Below are 13,788 nucleotides of genomic sequence, written 5' to 3' on the forward strand. Positions count from 1 at the left end.
TAACTCCCAGGACAGGTGTACTTAGGATCTCAGCTGTGGCTAAGTGTAGACAAGGAGTCAGCACCTGCCGGGGGAAGGCTTGCTGGGTATGTCTGCCGATCCTATATTTGAACTCATGCATAAAAGCATTCCTTGCTGGTTTTAATCTGACACTGTTTGGAAATGATGGAACGATGGTCTGCCCGTGGAGTTCAATGTCATGGCCAAGCTTTCCAGCCAGAGGGGCAGCTTTCGGTATAGGCTTTAAGAATATTCAATGCAGAACTGAGATTCAGCCCATGCAAATGGAGAAATGGAATCCAAGAATTCCTTCCTCTTTTTGGTGCCACTTTGTTGGGCCATTTTCCCTTTAGCTGGCAGGATGGCGCTCAAAAGAACATGATTTTGGGGGGCGTTAAATTTTGTAAATGAGATGTAATTCACATACCACAAAATTCACCCTTTTAAAAGTACACGAATTCAGTGGGGTTGTTTTTCAGTGTGTGCACAAGCTTGTACAGTGATCACCACTATCTAATTCCACAACGGTGGCATTAAATTTTGACTTGAATCTTTGAATGAAGTATCAACCAAATGTCAACTCTGATGTTCAGGAGATTAGTTTTAAAACTTTTGTTTGTTTTTTCAAAGGAAACTACAGAAATGTCATTAAAAAAAAAAAAAGTAATAGAAAAAAGAGCCAGAGGATGTTGAATTTTTCTTAGGCTTGTTTTTTTTTTTTTTTAGTTTCTTTTGTCTGCTACTGATGATTTTTTTCATCTTTGGTCTTTGGGTTGGGACTTACTCCCGTGACTATGCTATAATAACCAGTATTCAAAGCAAAAGCAATAAGACTGTCCTTGCTTTCTTTTCCTCTCTTTCTTTGTCAAGCCAGGCTTCGTTAGGGCAGGGCACAGGGTTGTTTCATTCATCCCCACCATCACCTAGCTCAGGCTCTACTGTACAACAGGACTCAGTAAAGATTCAGTGAATAAATGGGCTGTGTTTGGTGCCCAGGGGAGGTTGTTTTGGCATGAATCACTCAAGGCTCATGGTGACCTTGTACTTGGGCTTTGCGGATGACCATGGAATTCATTTGCATCCCTTGAGGTACAGCTGCCTCTAGAAAATGAGAGCTTGACTTCTTCCCGTGTAGTTCTAGGGACCGAACCTACAAGGACCCCATCACCTGCAGTTCCCGGGGACGCTCATCCAAACTGGACCTCACATGCCTTCTTGAGTGGATATGGTGAAGCACAGTATGGGTGGTGCGAGTGTGTGTCTGAGTGTACACTCCGTGCACGTGCGTACTCGCGTGAGCACACGATGGGATTGGAAGGAATTCCTCCGTGTTTTTATAAATTGCCCCTTTCTTCTTTCTGCCCCTGTAGTTTATGGGTAGGCCGGGGAACAGAGGGGCCTCCAGCCTGGGCACATGGCCCAGGCGAGCTGGCGTTCAGTGGCCTATTGTTTCCTGCCCCTTCTGTGCATGGACAGAGGACTGGGGCTGGCACAGCTGCCTTCTTGGGGACCATTGTTTGTCTTTGCTGCAGCAGTAGCAGCAGCAGCAGCAGCAGCAAAAGTCTGAAGCAGCACATTTTGTGCCGGACAGAGCAGCCATTCTGTCCTGGAGCTACAGGCCTAGAGGTGGGGGTGGTTGGAGGCCCCCTTACATGTCGTGTGGGCATCCTGAGGCCAGCAGCCAGGGAGGTTTCTCCTTCTAGGCAGGTTGTGGGGGAGGGGAGATGCTCAGTGGAGGGGATCAGGAATCCACCCCAGTAGCAGTTGGGATCTAGTAGCAGAGACTCTACTTTTCCTGGATCAGGTAGGGGTGTCATTGCTTCCTCACTTTCTCTGCTCTCTGGGCATCCTGGCAGACCTCAGGGTGTGCTCCCAGGGCATTCTAAAACATTTTTCTAAAACACTTTCTCCAAAGCTGCCCTGTAGAGTAGATGGAAGAAGCAGGGAAGGGGCCCAGACCAGTCGTGAGCTAGTTGGAACATGGCTCGCTATCGAGTCAGTGGGCCAGTCCAGACTTGATTCTGAATGGTTTCTCAGCTAGAAGGTGGAAAAGGGGATGTTCCATAGGTGGGAGCTATAGAAACTGTAATTTACCCAGAAATACTTCCAGAGCCTCCAGGCTTGTGTTCTCTGTCTCTTGTTTCCCTGGTCCACAGTCAAGCTCTTTGGCAAGTTAGACCTTCATTTAGCTTCAGCCTCACTTGCCCCTGGTGGTATGACCCCTTGGTAAGTGACTTAACAGGTCTTACTTCACTTTTCTTACCTGTGCCGTCAGGATAATTGGGGGTACCTGATGGGCTAGTTGTGGAGATGAAATGAGATGATGCATTTAAAGCCCCATGAGGGGTCCTCAGTAACCCTTCCTATCAGAGTCCCCTCGGGGACGCCCGAGAGTGGGGTGCACTTTGTATTACGCTGGCCACTTGAGGCACCCAGGAAAGGCAGGGGCATGTCTGTGTTGGCTGGATGTGCCTGGGTTCTTCTTAGATTGGTTCACATCTTTCAGAGGCCGCCTAGGAAGTACTGGTTCCTTGGCCAGGGCAATCCTGGAGGGGTCTACCTCTGGAACTTCATGGGTATCTTGGGAATGTGCCTACACCCCCCTTTTTTTGTTGGAGCGTGACGCATAATATGTTGTACTGTGTTCCTTTCTGCCCTCCTGGTGAGTGAGATTACTGAGGCCAAGTCTTACGTGAATTTTAGGTGACTCCGAGGGGGCGGACAGCTCCGTTTCCCACCCACATCCTCTTGCAAATCTGAAACTGACTGGGTACCTGGAGAGCCTTTTGGCCCTACGATGCTCTGATTCTTCCCTAATGGGCAAGTTGTAAGTAATATCAGTGAGCAGCGTGAATCCGCTCTCCACCCCCAGTCTGCCCACCCAGGGGCTACTACTGCCAGCTTCTACTTCTGTCTACCAGGAGGTAGAAGGGGGACAGATGCCTCTAGGAATAGTCTTGACAAGGGCTGTTCCCTTTAAGAGGCCCAGAAATCTCTGGCAAGAGCTAGATGCCTGACATTGCCCTCTGCACATCTTCCCCCAACACCCTTGTAATCAGACTCCCAAAAAACACAGAACAAGGGAGCTTTGATGAGTGATGAGGTAGGCGGCTTTTCAGCTCAGCCTTCTGTCTGCTTGAAACCATCCTCTGGGGCTCACTTTCAGTTCAGGTAAGGTTCCCGTAGGCCTGATTGGCATTGACGGTTGGCAAGGGGGAGGCATGGGGACGAAGAGGGCGAGAACTGCACTTACAGATCCCCCAAGGTCACCCATAAAGGACCAGATACTTGTGCTACATTCTAATATGGGTGAAAATAGAGACAAAAATGAAGATAAGGATAGATTATAGATGCCCAGTCACTTCAAGGCGAAGCTAAATGCACCATTTGCCCCTTGTCATTGCTTCATAAGAGTGGTGGGCAGACCTTTCAGCCTCATAGCTCTGATCCTGGACTTGCCCCTGATTTATCCAGAGCTCAGATGAAAAGTCTAGATTTCCCTACCACCCTGCCCCCTGCATTACATGGCATAGATAGGAAGCTTTGTTATGACTCCATGATTTGGGAATGACTTTGGGGCACGCCTAAGGAAAGGCATAATTACATAGGTGCTCTTTTCCCCTGGGATTGGAACCACCGTCCCAGCCTAACGCACTGGAGCTGAGCAGGCTTGCAGGGGAAAGGTGTGAAAGGATGACTCCATTGCGACGGGACTGGAGGTTGGAACGTAGCTTCCGCAGCATACGCACTGCGGGCCTTCTCTGAGCCGAAAGCAGTCTGGTTTTGGCAAGCTGCTCCCCGTGGGTGCCAGGGCTCTTGTCAGCAACAAATGCTGTGTCGTGTTTGACACAGCTCTGGTTGCATCTGGAGCTGCGTTGTTGTGGTTCCAGAGAGGGTGTTGGCTAACCCTGGGTGAGGACTCTCGGCTAGGCAGGAATCCGCAAGCTAGAGCTTAGCCCGAAGTATTTCTAGCTTTGACACAAAAGAGGCTCTGAGCATCCTGAAGATGAAGCGACAGCAGTGTGAGTGGTTATTTGTTGGTGAAAAAAAAAATCAGCTCCTTGAAGACTGGTTTACATACTGTGATCTTGGAAACTATGAAATCTGATCGATGCTGAGAGGTTTGCTTGGCTGGAAGTCTGGTGCTTGTTGCATTCTTGATCCCCACTGTTTGATCTGGGGCAGGACCCTATGTATCTCCATTAAAATATCCCGACGGTCACTCATCCTCCTTCATGAAGATGCAGAAATGCATCTTGAGACCATGGGAGAAAGTATAAAAAGTAGGAGCTTGGGCTCTAGAGTCGGTCTTTCTGGGTTTGGATCCCAGCTGCACTACATTAGCAGCTTGACTTCCTTAAGAGTCAGTTTTCTTATCTTTAAAATGGAGATGAAAGTAGTGCCTATGGAACAGGATGGCTGAGAGGTGAATCATTAGGCTTTCAGCCAAAAGAGAGCTCAAGTTCTGGCACTATGCCAGAAACACAGTAAGGTGCTCAGCACATGGTAACCCAATAGCAGATGCCTGATAAGCAGTTTCTCTTAAATGATTCAGCAGATCCCTGGTTCCAGTTTCTTAGTGGTCCCAGAAGGGTTGGTGGAATTTTTGGAGATGCCTCATATCCTATGGCCATGTTAAGCTTGAGCCCTTTTTTTTTTTTTTTTTTTTTTTTAATTAAAGGCTTTAAGTTCCTAACTAAATAAAAGGGATAAATGTGGGTATGTATGTTTCTGTTTTGTGTGTCTTGGCTTTAGGGATCACCATCTGACAGTCTAGCCTTGCTTGTGTTGCAGAGATCCGCGCCCAGCTCACGGAGCAGATGAAATGCCTGGATCAGCAGTGTGAGCTCCGGGTGCAGCTTCTACAGGACCTCCAGGACTTCTTCCGGAAGAAGGCGGAGATCGAGATGGACTACTCCCGCAACCTGGAGAAGCTGGCCGAGCGCTTCCTGGCCAAGACGCGCAGCACCAAGGACCAGCAGTTCAAGTAGGGACTCCGAGGCTGCTTCCTGCAGGGACCTTGGGAATGGGGCCAGGGAGGGGGTGAGGCGGGGTGTGATACCTAGATCCGTGTGCATTCTCGAAAGGTGCGCCAGGGACTTCTGACTGGCTAAAGGTAGAGAGCCCTTTCAAGGACGTCTATCCATATGGGTCGGATATGCAGGTCAGGATCCTAGAGGGGTCAAAAGAGATGGTGAACTGTGCTAATAATGACAGCACACACTTTCAGAGCGCTTCCTGTGTGCTAAGCGTGGTTCTAAGAGTATTACGTATTTAATTTAATGTATGTATTTAATTTAATCATTTAATCTCCACAAGTTTGTGCATTGATTGTTGTTTTATCCCCAATTTACGGATGAGGAAACCGTGTCATAAAGAAGTTAAGGAGGTTGCTTAAGATATCTCTGTCTCTTTCTCTTTCTCTCTCTCTCTCTCTCTCTCACACACACACACACACACACACACACACACCCCTCTAGTAAATCAATAGCAGAGCTGGGATTCAAACCCAGGCAGTCCGGCTCCAGAGTCTGTGTTCTTAACAAATGACCAAACTGTCTTCAATCGGAAGAAATGAATGGTGCTGTCGCCATATGTCTGACTCACTGCCCACATGGTCTGTTCCTTGGGTAGCATTTTATGCAAGTGACCCTTTCACTCTATCCTCACTGCCATTGCCCTAGTTTAGATCATCACCCCTGTTGTCTGAATGATTGCATTTCTCATTATTATCCACAGCAGAGATTCTCGACTCTGCTTTCATATTAGAATTCTCTGGAGAACTTTTTTAAAATGCTGAAATCTGGGCCTCATTCCAGAGCAGTTAAGTCAGGATCTCTGGGAGCAGGGCCTGGGTAACGGCATGGTGTAAAAGCTTTGCCGGTGATTGTAACAAACAACTAGTGTCGGGGTCCACAGTGTATGGCTTCTCCCCATTCCAGTCTGCCCAACCCGCTCTTAGCAGATTTAGCCTTCCTGGAACACACTGGAGATTGGGCAGGTTCTCTGTGCAATGGCTTCCCACTGGCTATGTTCTTGATGCCCAGGGTGTGGTCTCCCGATATCGACACCACCTAGGATGTTGGAAATGTAGAATTTCCGGTCCCATCCCCAGACCTACCCTGACAAGAGACTCACGTGATTGGTATGCACTTTAAAGTTTGAGAAGTTCTGCTCTAGGCACAGAAGTATACACACCTGGGCTTTTTCTTCAAGCCCCTCTACATCTGGCCCTGACTGGCTTTCCAACCTTACTTCCTGTTCTGCTTTGGTTTTTTTCCCTCTACTGTACCTTAGCCAAATAGAACATCAGCTCCAACGGGCCTTTGCCCATCCTGTTATTTGAACTTAGGTCCCCATTCTTTATATCTCTGCATGTCAAAGACATACCTGAGATGTATATCAGACATACCTGGGCTTTGAGACCCGTCTCAGATGCATCATGGTCCAAGAAACTTTCTTGATTCTCCCAAAGGAAAGAATGCTCTCCCTTTTCTGATTTTTATAGCATTTTATTTGTTCTTTTATTAGGGCATTCAGGACTGTCTGCCTTTCATTTTCTTCCCTTCATGGACAGTGTAAGCTTTTTCTGATTCATTTTTCAGCTTCCCACAGTGCCTGGTGCAGTATGCGGTATATAATAGATGCTCACTAAACATTGTTGAATGCGTAAATGAATGAATGAATGTAGGAACTAATGCCAAGTATATCTTGTTTTCCCCCATTTTCTATTTTTGTTTATCACTCTAATAATTTGGGACACAAATTTTCTTTTACAAACCAGCTTTGAGCAATGAATTTGGAGGCTAAGTTTAAGGAGAACAGATGACACTCTCAGTATAAGCCAGAATGAGAATTTCCTCCAGATGTTTTGTCCTCAGAGCTCCTTATCTTTCCCAAGTCCTGTTCTCTTTATAATAAGCAATCCGGAGAGAATAAAATGTTATTTTAGTATATGATAAATGAAGATTTGGGAGAGAAATCATTTGCTTTAGAAAAATGACTCAATGTTGGATTTATTCCGTTGGTAAGCTACTCCTAAGTTTAAAATAGCATTTGATTTTTAGTACTATCATATTTTCATCTTAAAGACATATTTACTATAAATTAAAGTACAGATGTGCTAATCTCTAAGTCAGCTGAATTGCTCTGATTAAGATCACATACAAGGGATAGGGTGTTTTGGAAGAATTGATTTCCCTTCTGATAAAGCTGGTACCTGGCTTCATCCCACTGCTCCCCCCAAACAACCAGTGAGTATTTAGTAAGAGCTGTCTGTGTACTCCGTATTGTACAGGCACTGGAAGATACAAGAGAAGTTTATTTTGTGTCTCCACAGGGGGCCATATCTGGCTGGGGAGAAAAGATTTTTAATACAGGAAGCAACCAGAGAGCAAAGCAATACTGATCTCATTAAGAAATCATTGGTTTTGTGTGGAATATAGATGTGATAAGAGGTCAGAGAGAAATCATCAGAGATAGATAAAGGATCTGGAACAGTCAGGAGAGTTTTCAGGAAGCAAGTGGGACTTGGGCGAGGTTTTGAGGGTAGATTTGTGTAGCAGAGAACAGCGTGTGTCCTTGAGAGGAAGCAGAAGCGTTTGCTGCGGAGGGGGTACAGGGTACAGGGATGAGGGAGGGATCCACCTGCATTAGAAGGAAGTTTCTTTTCCATTCCTTCAACAAATATCCATTGCACATTCCTTGAACTCCTTCAAGCCAGACACTGTGCCATGGGTATAGCTGTGAACAAGTGCCGCATCTAGCGTAGGACACTTACAGCAGGATGAGGAAACGGACATTAAACAAATCACAGTTAGATGAGTTGAGGTAAGTGTTGCGGAACGGAAGTACAAGGTGCTCTAAGAGCTTGTAAGAGGGGACTTCACTCCTTTTGCTGTCCCTTGATGGGTAATTTACTTTAATAGCTTCCTATCTGATCTTATCCTGAGCAACAATCTACTTGCCCACCAACCCCCTTTAAGTACCTGCTGGGTGCTGCACTCTGTGCCGATTCCTCTGGAGGCTGAGGTAAGCTCTGGAACCCTTGCTAACAGGCAAGAGAGACGTGGGAACAATGTAACGTGAAAGGGGCTTTGGTGGAGGTCTGAGCAAAATATTACGAGATTTCAGATATTTTCAAAAGCAGTGAAAAATAAGGTTAGGGAAGTGGAGCAGACCCCAAATGACGGCGCCTTGGCAGGCGGGCAGAGAGAGGAGCTCAGGTTTGATGCGACAGCGTGGTAGTGAGCCCTCTGGGTTCTTGCGTGGGGAGACCAGAAGGTAGAGTTTCTATTCATATAGGAGAAGAGGAAACATAGTAGGGGACTGTTTGCAGCCTTGCCACAGCATCTGTGAAAGACCATGTCCACCCTTCCATACAAAGCGCCTCCAGTGCATAGGGGATAGACATCTCTTCTGGTTGCAGACTGGGCGGGGCTTCACGAAGGTGAAGGTCAGCGGATGGGAAATGGGAAAACACAAGTGCAGGTGCTAGGTACTGGTCCTATGAGCTGAATTCAGTGGAGACAAGGTGGAAGTTGTAGAAGGAGGATAGACGGATGGGGGAAGGGAAGGAAGCACTTCAGGCAGAAGGAACAGGGTCGGTGAAGGCACAGAGTTGCAAACATAAGACTTGTGGGTACCTCATCTGGAGGAATGGAATAATAAGTGCAATCGTGAAACAAGCTTGGAAAAGTTGGAAGGGGCCTGATTCTAGTAGCGCGTGACTGCCAGGCGACAGGGTTTATTCTATAAGCGTGGGGAGCCATTGATAGTTTTTGAGCAAGGAACCTAATTATGGCCGTGCTTTGGGACGGTAACTATGGCAACACCACAGAAGATCAGTCTCCGAGAGAGCCCAGGAAGCCCGAGGCCTGTTAAGAAGGTGTGGTGGGGAGCCGGAGCCGAAGGTTAACCTGGGCCTGACCCTAAGTCGTGCCCTCGGAAGTAGAGGCGTGAGGGCATGAAGCACTCCAGGCCAGAGAGGCTGGGCCAGAAGAAGGGCTGTGGGTTTCCTGGCTCTCGGGAGCGGCAGTTGTACTGTATTTTCATTCAGCCGGTGGAGTGCAGCCTCGATTTTGCTGACTCTAGGGCTGATCCCGAGAATAGTTCATTCTCTGCCCAGAGCGTCTCAGCGGGCACTCGTCGCCTCCCCCGGAGCTGTAGCAGCTGTTGGCCCAGCAATGCCATGGATTTGGCTCTCTGCGCTGCCAGGAGAGCAGCTGCCAACGGCAGCTCCGGGCAGACGCGCCTCAGGGCGGTGAGACTGTCCAGGTCCGGCTGGGGCAGGGTGGCCGGGGCCGAGGTCCGTCTACAGGGACCCGTCCCGCCCTTTTCCAGGCCAGTTTCTCAGCCTGGCTCCATTTCAGCCTGTCGCACTCAGTTCGGTTGGGTATTCGGTTAGGGTTTTAAGTGACTGCATTTAGGGACAAACATTGCTGAGCTGCTTTTTTCTTCTTTTGGACAACTTCTTACCCAGGAAGCCATTAGGCTGTCACTCTTCGGCTTTGCTTGCCATTCTGCTTTGCTCCTGCTCACCTTTTGTCCTCTGCCGCACTGTGCTCCGAGCCAACATCCTCATTAAAGCCCTTCCAGCTCTGACTCCTTTGCAGAGGCTGACCCTGCGGTCCCATCACACTCCTTCTCTTCCCCTCCCCCCGCAGAAAGAATGAGAGATGCTGCAGATGGAACTACATAGCGTTTATTTGATTCTACCGTATTTTGCTTTGTTTAAGAAGGGAACATGGCTTCCACCTTCCCTTTGAATGGTGGGTGAACCTGCTTCTGTCTGAAATTCTATCCGCCTGGTTTGATTAAGAGCAGAGATAAAATACTATGTGAGGGTAGGAAGTCTTCCTAGGGAAGATGTTCTTGCATTTTCTTTGGCTCCTTGAAGAGTATAAATGTATTCTTACTTGCTGCTAAGCCTTTGATTGTCTCTTTTAAGTGGAATCTGTGTTAATATTGCCCAGCAGGACTCTAATTGATAATGCTTTGGCTGTGGCTGTTTTTTGTTTTTTTTTTTTAAACATAGACTTGTTGTAAATTACCTTTCAGTCATAGCTCACTTGGTTTTGATCTCCCACTTTTAATAGCTCAGTTCTTTCCTTCCTTTTTTTTTTTTTTGCCTGTCGAATCTTTAGAGGAATCCTCCTACATCGCTATCCTGCTGTGTTCTTTCCAGAGACCTTATGTTACTGTAAAACCCACTGCCAACATCTTTTCTTTCTTCTAGCTTTTCTTTTTCCTTAACAACAAATATTTGTTGAATATTTTTGAGATATTGTTCTAGACTCTTAGAGGAGGGAGATCCAAAGAAGTAGAAGGAGTGGTTCTTTCCCAAATGAATTTATTGTCCGGTTGGGGAGAAATTCTACCTGAATGCTGTAACACATCTTCAGTATAAGGCAACATGTGTGTGCTGTGGAAGGGAAGCAGCACAGTTGGCGTGGTCAGGAGACTTGAGGGAAGAAATGGAATTTGAACCAGACATTGAAGAAAATGGATAGGATTTTGATCAATGGAGAGAGGGAATGTTGTAGGCACAGAGGGGCACAGCAGGAGGAAAGTACAAAGTGCTTTTCAGGACGCAGCTAGTGGACTGGTTTGGCTGGTTAACAACGGTGTGTGGAGGAGTTGGGCAAAGGTAGATAGGGCCATATTGTGGAGGGCCTTGACTTTCGATTTGGCGCTATGCAATAGACACTGGAAACCTGCAGGTTTGAACAGCTAGGATCCAAGCTGAGATCTGAGTTCTGCTTACCAAAGCTTAACCTTAACCTTAATGGTGGTGATTGACTAAAGGACTGGAAACTCGAGATAGTGAAACCCGTTGCCACAGCAGATAATGAGGATCTAAATTAGGGTGGGATGGTAGGAATGAAAAGGACAGAAATTGATCTCTCAGACCATTTAGGAAGTATGTATAGTGCTCTTCCCATGTGACAGACACATGCCAGGCAAAAGGAAAACTGTCCCCCTACAATCCTGGAGCTTCCAGTCTAAAGACAGATGGAAAACACCTGGTACAGGAAGCATCTACAGGAATTGCTGACAGATGGGATTCAGGTTTCAAGTGAACTTGGAAACACAAAAGAAGGAGGGCTGTGAAGGTTCTTTTGGACTTGGGTGACTGGTAGATTAATGATGCCTTTAATAGAAATACCAAAGGTCGGAAGAGTTGTTTTTGAAGGGGTACAATACGAGAAATTTGGCTTTTGGATGTTAAGTTTAAGAGGCTAGAAGGATATTGAAGCTGAAATTTTCAGTAATTGAGAGAAAATCAATGGCTGTGTTCAGGGCTAAAGGTCTGGGCTTGTGTTCAGGGCTGAAGTCTGGGTTTTGGGTAGATATTTGGGCATGTTCATAGCAAGGTGATGATCGAGGCTGTGGCAGTGTCTGATTTCCAACATTAAGGGTTTAGGAGGAAAAAAGAGGGAAACAGCCTTTGTATTGTCTGTGGTACTCAGATTGCAGAGAATGAAAAGTGATTTAAAAGATATTATTTGTGCATTCGTTCAGTACACATTTTGAGGACCAGGCATTGTGTTAGGTTGGGGATAGGAAGAAGACAATATCCTATTCTCACTAACATGAAATTAGCAGGACATTAAAGAGATACACTTGGAAAGTAAACCCTCTTATTTGGCTGATTTTGAGTTGTGCAACTCTGGGAAGGGAGGTAAGGGAGCAAGGACCCAGTATCTCAGGAATCTCGCAGACATTCAACCTGCAATATGCCTTTCAGTGGGAGGTTAGGTACACAATTAATTAGAGAGACATTCTTGTAGAGTCCATGTTCTTGGCCTTGGGCCCAGTATTTGATTGTGTACTGTCTCTGCAGTTACGTCACCTACCATCGATGGGTTTTCCTCTGGAGTTAACTTCAGAGCTGTTCCTCAGCCTGACAGGATAGCAGGGGGTTGAAAAGCAGAGTCAGTTGGCCATCGAGGTTGTTACAGCTGTGATTGCAAATCAGAAAAGGGTGGTGGACCAGAAAGTTCCTTCTTGAGTAGTGATGACTTTGAGGACGGAGGTAGGAGGAGGCCTGAATCTGCAGGAAGGGAGAACCCCTCACTTCCTGGGAGCAGTGTGTTACTCCTTCATTTTGGACATATTTGGGAGCTGTTTGTTCCCTTGGGGAAGATTTTGCCCAGATGTAGCATCTGGTATTGAGCAAGGGTTGGCTTCTCTTTGCCATGGCTCAAGCTGTAATCTTTATTTAGAAACTAACAAAAGGTCCCCTGATGAGTGTCTTGTTGGCCTAGTCCATACAGAATTAGGTGGTGCTTGGGTCCTTTTTGGAAGACTTGGGAAGTCTCCTCACACATGGACAAAAGCAGGATAGAAGAGACACACAAAGGCAGTTTTGGGAGGGCAGGATGGAGGTCAGCAGGACAGGGTGCTGGCCAGTCTTTGGAACAAAGACAAAATTCATTCGAAAGCTCCTTGGTAGAGCTTAGTAATAAAATGTCTTAGTAGTAAAAGCTGAGAGCTTTATTATTATTTTTTATTTAATTTATTTTTTTTTTAAGTTGAGAGTTTTAGTCCAGACACATTTGGGTCTGAGTTCTGTCTCTTCCACTTAAAGCCCTGTAACCTTGAGCAAGTCGCTTAACCCCTTTTAGCTTCAGTTCACTCATCTGCGAAATGTAGAGACTAATAGTCACCTTGAAGAGTTGTTTAAGGATTAAATATAATACATATGAAGCACTAGCGTAGTGCCTCTAACTTACAGATGCGCAAAAAAAAAAAAAAAGGTAGCTGATGTAATTATCACGACCACAGAAGGAGGATAACATGGCGGTCAAGATCACCAATTCTGGAAGCATATTTCCTGGGTTTGCAATCCTGGATTTCTCACTTACCAGCTGGGAGATTGTAGTGAAGGTTCTTGGTTGCCTCAGTTTCCTTGTCTGTAAATTCAGGGTCCTACCAGTGCCTGCCTCATGGAGCTGTTCTGCTGAGTAAGGGAATTAATGTACATGAAGCCCTTAGGACAGCACTTAGCACATGGAAATACAAAGGCTGCTCTTGTCCTCAGGAGATGGGACTGAACATACTTATCCCAGGTTAAGACCTTGGTGGATTAGATTCCCTATTTATTCCCTGTGTGGAGTGAAGCATTCCTAAGCCTGGCCCCAGCTAGCATCATTTCCATCTCCCTTTTCCTCAGTGACCCCTGTGTGTGGGCCCTTCTGAATGACAAAACTCATCCTCCTTCCTGATTTTTGTGATACGGCTGCACTGGGCGGGAACTATGCAATTATGTGACTCTCTGTAATTGTACGTCCGGTTCCTATAAAAAGCAGTTGCACGTTTTGTCTTATAAGCTGTCATGTTCACAAGGGGACATGAGCTACGTTGAACCAGGTAGTTAAGCCTGGTATGTTCCTTTTAGACCCAGGCTCATAATCATCAAAAGGAGGGCATTTGTCTTCCCTCTGATGTCTAATGGGCAAATCGTGGGTTTCCATAAATATGTGCTGAGGTCCTGATTGCAAGCCGGGGTGGATGAAAGCACGCCAGCCTGGTCAGGTCTACCAGCAGCCTCGGTCGTGAGCATCCCAGATTGTGGTCTACTGGATCGGCTCATGAGGTCAAACAGAAGCTGCTACGTTTCTGCATCCATGGCTTTGTAGCATCCTTTCGGGGTATGGAATGATAGAGGGCATTTGGGAGCAAAACATGCTTTAATGAGCAGTTGGGACGATGCTGGGGCTTCCGGCGCCTCCGAGGCTCTGCCATTGGAATGCTAGCAGGACACACCTCAGTCTTTCAGCTTGC

General features: G+C 46.6%; 1 protein-coding gene across 7 annotated transcripts in view; it reads left to right on the forward strand.

Moving 5' to 3' along the window:
* SRGAP2 (SLIT-ROBO Rho GTPase activating protein 2) overlaps nucleotides 1-13,788 on the forward strand; it is a 236,557-nt gene that overhangs the window by 83,185 nt on the left and 139,584 nt on the right. For all 7 annotated transcript variants that reach the window (XM_044267770.1, XM_044267772.1, XM_044267771.1 and 4 more), the window contains exon 3: nucleotides 4,795-4,987. In XM_044267770.1, coding sequence (XP_044123705.1) covers nucleotides 4,795-4,987 — 193 coding nt within the window. The remainder of the gene's footprint in view (nucleotides 1-4,794; nucleotides 4,988-13,788) is intronic.

The sequence above is a fragment of the Neovison vison genome, chromosome 10 (assembly GCF_020171115.1).
Source record: "Neovison vison isolate M4711 chromosome 10, ASM_NN_V1, whole genome shotgun sequence".
NCBI lineage: Eukaryota > Metazoa > Chordata > Mammalia > Carnivora > Mustelidae > Neogale > Neogale vison.